This window comes from Emiliania huxleyi (assembly GCF_000372725.1).
Source record: "Emiliania huxleyi CCMP1516 chromosome Unknown EMIHUscaffold_19, whole genome shotgun sequence".
Taxonomy (NCBI): Eukaryota; Haptophyta; order Isochrysidales; family Noelaerhabdaceae; genus Emiliania; species Emiliania huxleyi.
In genome coordinates this window covers 133,736-141,821 of record NW_005200690.1, presented here as the reverse complement: position 1 = coordinate 141,821, position 8,086 = coordinate 133,736, and the positions used below count along the sequence as shown (strand labels likewise).

Here is an 8,086-nt window from a genome sequence, read left to right as displayed (position 1 = left end):
GAGGCGTGAACCGCGCCATTCGCTCTCTCTCTCTCACCTGGCAACCCTGTCTGCACGTCTCGCGCGCGCGTGAAGAGGGCTCCAGGCCCCAAATGATGTGTGAGTGTTAGAGTTGTTTGGTATTGCGTCCCGGCGGTCCCGCAGCTCGCGCACATCTCCCTCTTAAGGTCATTCACGGGTGTCCGCGGCCCACTGTGCCCGCTGGTAGGACAATGACCGCCGCAAACCCTGTGGTGAGCTCCATATGATCTCGGATATTTTTTGTAGGTACCGTAATATTAAAAAACTACTTTGTCTTCGAGTGAAAAGTAGTCCGAGAAAGCCCGCGGCCGCAGTGAATTAAAAGGCGCGGTTTTCGAGGGGGAATCTGGAGAATCTGGGAATCGGCTCACCACGGATCCCCACCTCATCGAAAAACTTTTCACTCCAAGACAAAGTACTTTTTTAAGGTGCTCTACAAGCTAGGCACAAAAGATATGGCATTGCAGGCCATTTAGGGCCCCTAGGCGAATCACACCAAAGATCCTCGGGAATGGGTGACGGCCGTGCACAAGCTAGACCACCCCTTGCTCTTCTTGAGCTTGGCGGAGACCACAGAGGGCCTCGTCATCTACGGCCACCAGGACTACATGCACTTGGCGTGGCGCTTGCGCGTGCAGCTACTGAGCCCAGCGAGAATCTGGGACTTTGGCGGCTACCACACCCCGCAAGGCATCGCCCGCCGCCGCCTGCAACAGCGTCCGTTCCCCCCTCTGCACATTAGTCCATTCCGACTCACCCGCCCCCACCCCTTCCCTTCACTCAGGTGCCGACGAGGCGTTGCGCTCCTTTGCCACCGCCGCCCACCTCGACAGCATGCGGGACCCCAAGGACTTCAAGATGTTCAACGGCAAGGACCTCGACCCGCACAACAAGCAGCACTGGCCCGGCGTGCTCAAGATCTTCAGCAAGAAGACTGCTGACGAGCTGAAGCGGCGGATTGACGCCGGCGAGACTCACCTCAATGCCACCTTTGCCGTCGTGAGCGTCTTCAGCACGTACCTTTCCTCGTGGCTCGATCGCGGGCGCGAGCCGCTGGACGTCATCGAGGACGCCGCCTTGGTGCTGGGCTTTGTGCTGCACTGGCGCCGGCACGTGACCTCCACCCGAGGCCTCACTCTCGAGGCCAACTTTCTGACCCGCGAGACCTTCCTTGACATTGTGACGTCGTGCCATGGCTGCATTTTGCGATTCATTCAGTTCCGTGACAACTTTGGTGGCCGGTTCAAGCCGGACGGGCCGCGCTTCACGTCGGCCTTCTCTGAGTACTTCTTCCAGTACGGGCGGATGGCGCAGACAAACTCCCCGGTGGTGTCGGTGATGGGCTGGGCGCGGCATCTCGATCACTATCTGTACCAACAGCATCTGGAGGCTGCTCAGCCGGGGTTGAAGATCCCGGCCTCGTGCCGCGGCATCCCGCACTCGATTGAGCGGATCAAGATCGACACCCCGCCGCCAGGCTGGTTCCCTACGAACCCTCAGATGATTGCCGCCCTCGACAGGGGCCTAGCTCGTGCGATTGAGCTCCTTCAATCCTGTGGAGTCCGCGCCAACCTCTGTGCGCGGACCGGCTTCTTCAAGCAGCCGTGCTTGCACTTTCCTCTGGCTGACACCTATGTCCAGGGTGGCGCGTCGCTGGAGGAGCCGGGAGAGAAGGAGGATGATCCAAACGGCACACCCGATGCTGAGCCGGCCGAGCTGACCGCCATGGGCGCACAGGATGCTGCAGATGCCGAGGCCGTGCTGAACCAGCTGATGCGGAACGGGGCCAACGTGGCGCCTCCAACCGGCGGCGAGGAGGGCAGCAGCGCAGAGTTTTTTGAGGAGATCTGTAAACTGCTGGCAGATTTCAACGTCTCCATCCAGGAGGAGTCAAAGGATCGCAAGCTCCGCTTCCACGTCAAGCGGCTCATCAAATCCCATCAGCAGCGGGGCGAGGATGTGGATGAGGAGCTCGACTTCTACATGGATGATGATGACGGTGACCACGCCCTTGCCCGCCTGTCACACACACACATAAGACGTGCATCCTCATCTCTCCCTCTTCTCTTTCTCTTCGCAGTTGCGGTGCTCTTCACCATGGAGGACAGCTCCAAGGTCTTTGCCATCGGCAACATTGAGCAGGTGGCCGTCGCCGACGGCACGGTAGACGCGCGCCGCGCCACTGGCAGCTCCAGCGCAGAGTACCTGCGCCAGCTCTCCATGAGTCAGCGCAGCAATGGGGTCTTCATCAACGACCCCAAGGGCCTCTTTTTCCTCCGGTGGTACCGTGAGGTGAAGGGTGACGGGACCCCCCCAGACGGCCCGCGCTACCAGAACAGAGCGTGCAAGTACTACAAGCTGACGAGCGACAACGATGGGGAGGCCTTCCGCTGGACCAGCAACTACCAGATCATCAGCAAGGTGTACCTGAAGAAGCACTCCACCCTGCCTCTCTGCTATTCTCTCAGTGCGGCAGACAAGAAGATGGTGACGTCCACCATGAAAAAGATGGTGGGACCGGAGGCAGAGTAGAGGCTAGAGTATGTGTAGTAGAGTCCTGCTAGTCTCCTCTTGATAGTGTCATAAGTGTGGCTGGTGTGTGTCAGAGCCTGACAGCACCCCGACAGCACCACCTGACAGCACCTGACAGCAACAGCCCACCGTCTGACAGCAGCAGCAGCCTGACAGCTCTGACAGCTCTGACAGCGTCTGACAGCAACACCCGACAGCTCTGACAGCACCCGACAGCTACAGATCCCCTCGCCTGTCAGACACGCACCCGACAGCACCCGACAGCACTGACAGCACCTGACAGCTGGTCTGACAGAGGCACCTGACAGTGCCTGACAGCTGCCCGACAGCCCGACAGACCACCTGACAGCACCTGACAGCCTGACAGCCAGGGCTCAGGCGGCGCAGCCGCCGCGCGCGGCGCAGCCGCCGCGTGCGGCGCAGCCGCCGCCGCGCGTGCCGCCTCGATCGTCTTGGCCGTGAGCGCGTTGACGCGCGCCTGCGCCACCTCGAGCTTCTCGATGAGCTGCAGCAGCGGCTCGGCGGGCATGAGCGACTTGCGCGCCTCCTTGACCGCGCACGTGTAGTACCCGAGCGCCTGGACGGCCGACTCGAGCGCCTCGTGCGCCTCGTCGACGTTGAACGGCGCCTCGCCGCGCCTCAGCCGCTCCGCCGCGCGCGTGAGCTGCTCCTCGCGCAGCAGCCCGGGCTCGAGCAGCTGCACGCCGAGCAGCTGGTGCGCGCGCTCGAGGCCCGCCCATTCCGGGGCGTGGTAACCAACCTCGCTCGGTGACGAGCCGGACGGATAGCGCAAACCGTCGAGCGCCGCAGCCGTGGTATAGCCGCCCGACACTGGCGCGCCGCCAGGCGCCGGCTGCCGCTGTGCCGCCGCGAGCGCCGTGCGGCCGAAGACGCTGGGCATCGTGCGCTCGAGAAAGCCCGGGCTCGTCGCGGTGTTGGCCTCCGCCGTCGCTGCAGGCGCTGCCGCCGCCGCTGCAGGTGCCGCGGCCGCCCTGTCTGCTGCTGCGGCTTGCCGCGCCTTCCTCGCCGCCTCAGCACGCTCGGCCTTGAAGTTGGGGTCCTCTCGACACTTCTTCTCGTACCAGGTTTCGCCGGAACCCGCGGCTGCCTTGCCCTTGCCGCGCCTGGACATCTTGTCCGACAACACGCCCGCAACACGGCCCAACACGCCACCAACACGCGTCAACACGGCTCCAACACGGCCAACACGGCAACACCAGCCAAACAGCGCCTTCCCCGAAAAAAGAAGAGAGAAATGGCCGGGAAATCCGATTGAGTCCCGCCAAGTGCAGAGACCACACGACAGCCCATGACGACCTCCCCTCGCTCCGTCTTGCTCGACATGGAGGTGACACCCAGCACAGTGGAGGTCATGCACGCAAAGTGCGAGACTGCAAGGCCGCCGAGAGCACCGCAGGATGGACCTCTCCTCCTCGCCCTCTCCGACCTCGCCAAGGTGCTTCCCGTTCCGTTGCCCGACCGCGAGGCGAAGGAGGCCCGCCGCACCGCCATCCTGCAGATGGTCATTCTGACGCTCTGTGGCATGGCCTACCAAGCAGGCCTGGGCATGTGCATGCCATTCTACGCTCAATTCGCTCAGCAGCTTGACCTTGGCGAGGCTGCGGGCGGCTTTGTCATCGCGGCGCCCTGTGTGGCGCGCGTAGCGCTCAATCTCAGCATTGGTTCGCTCGTGGACGACGTGGGACGCAAGCCGCTGCTAATCATCGGCAGCGCGGTGCTATCCGTCGGCGCCTTTTGCACCGCCGCTGCCTCCTCACTCGGGGGCATGCTCTTTGGAAGGTTGTGCGTCGGTGTGGGGGGCGCAGCTTCAGACATTGCTGCGCAGGCCTGGCGGCTCGACATCGTCTCTCACTGGCCGTCGTCGCGCGGAGCGCTTCTCGGCTGGAACCAGGCGCTGGTGACGCTGGCGTATGCCGCCGGACCTGTAGTTGGAGGCCGCCTTGCGCTGCAGAGCGGGATTCGCCAGCCCTTTTTCGTATTTGCCTACATTTGTGGCATCTGTGCGCCATTGTACGCCCTGATGCCGACGGCGCCCTCTTCCTCCATTCCGTCGACGAGCAGCACCGTCAATGTCGTCTGCGGTCTGGGTGGTGCGCAGCACGGACCACTGCGCGCGGTGCTCAGCGACCCGCGGCAGCGGGGCCTGCTGCTGCTGCGCTACGCACTCGCTGCCGGCTGGGCCGCCTGGATGACTGTGCTGCCCTCTATAATGGCCAGCCACTTTGGGGTGGACTCGTCTGAGATTGGGCTGATGCTCTCCGTGATGACTCTGTTTGGCTTCGTGTCTTCTCCGCTGAGCGGCGCGCTGGCAGACCGGCTCGGCCATATCACGGTTGCCCGAGCCGGAGCCTTGGCCAGCGCGTGTGCGTTCGGCTTGCTGCCTTGCGCCGCGCTGCCGTGCTTCTTGCTCCTGCTCGCGGTGTGGGAGGCTGGCACGGCGGCGCTGGGCGCCGGCACTAGCGCCAGTGCCGCCGAGCTGACTCGACTAGAGTTGCGAGGTGCACAGAGCAGCCTGGTCGGCCAGGTGCAGGACGCCACGTTTGTGCTCGTGCCGTCGGCGCTCGGGATGCTCCTGGCGCGGTTCGGCAGCGAGGCGGCGCTCTGTGTCAACACCGGGATGCAGCTCTGCGCGATTGCCGCGTCGGCGACGCTGACGAGACGCGCCGCGTTGGAAGCGAGGGACCTGAGGGACAAGCACGCGCGAGGCGTGTAGGCGTTAGGCTCGACGAGTCACTCCAGCAAGGGCAGCTTCGTGAGGAGTGAGTGAGAGAGAGAGAGAGAGAGAGAGAGAGAGAGAGAGAGAGAGAGAGAGAGAGAGAGAGAAAGAGAGAGAGAGAGAGAGGAGAGAGAGAAAGCGCCCATTTGTATTACACTGAAAGGTCAAAGAGGAGGAAGCCGCCTCGACGACGAGCGTAGAGCGCTGGTCGGATTCACTCTCGCCGCGGGGGCAGGCGGAGTTCGTTCGCCGGACCCGCCGGAACACAATTATTTGTACAAGTGCCGGCGTCGCGTGCATTGGACTTGCTTAAAATGCTTTGACCTCCCCCGCCCCACAGTTGGTTACGCGCCAGGAGCGGGCCCGGCGCAGTCTGTTAAGGTGGACGCACCACGTTTGAACGGCGCATGCGGCGTCGATCGAAATCCTCCCTCCCGACGCGCCATACGGATGGAAAACGGATGGAGCAACTACGAGTATCCGTTTCCCTGGTCTGGCGCAGCAAAACTGAGCCTACCTAGGGATTAGGGGTCTTTTTCTTTACCGGCTCGGTGCTCACGCCGGCGGAGTGGTCGGCGTTGCGTTGGCACTCTGGCATTTTGCTGAATCTCGCGCGGATCAACGCTAGCTTTTTAGTTTAGGTGAAGAACAGTCAGGCTCGGACTGGACACCAGCGCGGTCGTATGGACGCGAGACAGATGATGACGACATGTCACGGCGAACACGTCGCGGCGCTCGCTTGCTTGCCGTCGCTGGCTGGTGGCTGGGCTTTGTCTGCCACCCACGCACCCCTTTGGAGACAGAGCAGCCGTTCTTTTCGGTTCTTGTTTTTAAAACCCCGCTAGTCCGTGTGGCGGTGCTCTTCCCAGCTCCGCTGAGCGTGCGTTATTTTTGCTTGGCTTCTTGGCCGCGCCCATCGCACGCTTGGGTGCTGCCTCTGTGGGCGCCACGGCTGTGATCCGAGCTCTAAACACTCACACGCCGACGCTAGTGCCGCGATGAGCGACGACGAAGACTACGGCTTCGAGTACAGCGAGGATGATGAGGAGGAGGACGTCAACATCGAGAACCAGTACTACAACAGCAAGGGGCTGCGCGACACTGACGAGGATGCGGCCGTCGCCGGCTTCAAGGAAGTGGCGACAATGGAGTCGGACAAGGGCGCGCGTTCTCACGACCGCGCCGCCGCCGCCGGGCCGCGACCGCGACTGGTCGGTGAAAGGCGTCCGCGTTTGCTGCAGGCGAGTGGGGCTTCAAGGCGTACAAGATGATCGTCAAGCTGCAGTTCAAGCGCGGCAAGTGGGCCGAGATGATGGAGGCGTACCGCGAGCTGCTGACCTACATCAAGTCGGCCGTCACGCGCAACTACTCTGAGAAGGTCATCAACAAGATCCTCGACCTCGTCTCTGGCTCCGAGCAGATGGCGCTGCTGCAGGAGCTGTACGAGACGACGCTGACGGCGCTGCAGGAGGCCAAGAACGAGCGGCTCTGGTTCAAGACGAAGCTCAAGCTTGGCAAGCTGTGGTTCGATCGCGCAGAGTATGGCCGCCTCCAGAAGATCATCAAGGCTCGCCCCTCCCCTTGCGCCCTCCTCTTCCGCCCCGGCCGTCGCCCCAGCCTCCGCCGCCTCCGCCGCCGCCTCCATCTCCTCCGCCGCAGCACGTCTGCACGCCGCCTGCCGCCCTCCCTTCCTTGCCTCCCACCCGCTGCCCTCTCCTCCCCTCCCCTCCCCTCTCCGCCCCTCTCCGCCCCTCCCAGCCCCTCCCAGCCCCTCCCAGCCCCTCCCAGCCCCTCCCAGCCCCTCCCAGCCCCTCCCAGCCCCTCCCAGCCCCTCCCAGCCCCTCCCAGCCCCTCCCAGCCCCTCCCTCCGGCCGCTGCTCCAGGAGCTCAACAGCTCGTGCCAGCACGAGGACGGCACCGACGACATGAAGAAGGGTGTGCCGCCGCCGGGGAGCGGCGTGCGCCCCTGGAGCGGCTCGCATTCGACGCCCCTCTCCGCCCCTCTACCGCAGGCACGCAGCTGCTCGAGGTGTACGCGCTCGAGATCCAGATGTGCGGACCCTGCCGAGACCCTTCCCCAGACCCTGCCTAGACCCTCCCTAGCAGCTGCCTAGCAGCTTCCTGCCGCCTCCCTACAAGCACCCTGCAGCCTCCCTCGAGCCCTCCGAGGTGTGCGCGCTCGAGATCCAGATGTGCGGCGCCGCCCCCCCGGGGGCTGGTGGCCACCTACGGGTGGCCGCCTAGCGTGAATGGCTAGTCGCGTGACATGGCTGGTGGCTGTGGTCCAGGTACACCGCCACCAAGAACAACAAGAAGCTCAAGAGCTTATACCAGAAGGCGCTGCAGATCAAGTCGGCTATCCCCCACCCCAAGATCATGGGCGTGATCCGAGAGTGCGGCGGCAAGATGCACATGGCGCTCCGCGAGTGGGAGCCGGCGCGCAACGACTTTTTCGACGCCTTCAAGAACTACGGCGAGGCGAGGGTCGAATTGCTACTAGTTCATGTTGACGGCAGTGAATTACTCATAGGAACTACGACGAGGCCGGGGTGGGGCGGCGGATCCAGTGCCTCAAGTACCTCATCCTCTCCAACATGCTCATGAACTCGGACATCTCGCCCTTCGACTCGCAGGAGGCCAAGCCGTACAAGAACGACCCCGAGATCCTCGCGATGACCAACCTGCTCTCCGCGTACATGAACAACGAGATCCGTGCGCCCGCGGCCCCAAACACGACCGCCCCTCCCCTCCCCCGCCTCAAGCCCAAACAGCCGGCAGGCTGCCCCCCTCCCTCCC

At 63.6% G+C, this 8,086-nt stretch overlaps 2 protein-coding genes across 2 annotated transcripts in view; both read left to right on the top strand.

The window, feature by feature from the left end:
• Nucleotides 1–855: 855 nt before the first annotated feature.
• Nucleotides 856–5,287, top strand: EMIHUDRAFT_99444 (hypothetical protein; the record flags this gene model as incomplete). The annotated part of the gene is made up of 5 exons (XM_005782358.1): nt 856–2,020; nt 2,102–2,532; nt 3,197–3,268; nt 3,511–3,531; nt 4,010–5,287. 5 exons carry the CDS (start codon nt 856–858, stop codon nt 5,285–5,287), a joined length of 2,967 nt encoding a protein of 988 aa, XP_005782415.1.
• Nucleotides 5,288–6,207: 920 nt separating this feature from the next.
• The window catches only part of EMIHUDRAFT_462889 (hypothetical protein), a 2,843-nt gene continuing 964 nt past the window's right edge, over nt 6,208–8,086 (top strand). The window contains exons 1-6 of the mRNA XM_005782357.1: nt 6,208–6,451; nt 6,532–6,857; nt 7,174–7,225; nt 7,303–7,342; nt 7,579–7,755; nt 7,821–8,002. Coding sequence (XP_005782414.1) covers nt 6,289–6,451; nt 6,532–6,857; nt 7,174–7,225; nt 7,303–7,342; nt 7,579–7,755; nt 7,821–8,002 — 940 coding nt within the window. The 5' untranslated portion in view covers nt 6,208–6,288. The remainder of the gene's footprint in view (nt 6,452–6,531; nt 6,858–7,173; nt 7,226–7,302; nt 7,343–7,578; nt 7,756–7,820; nt 8,003–8,086) is intronic.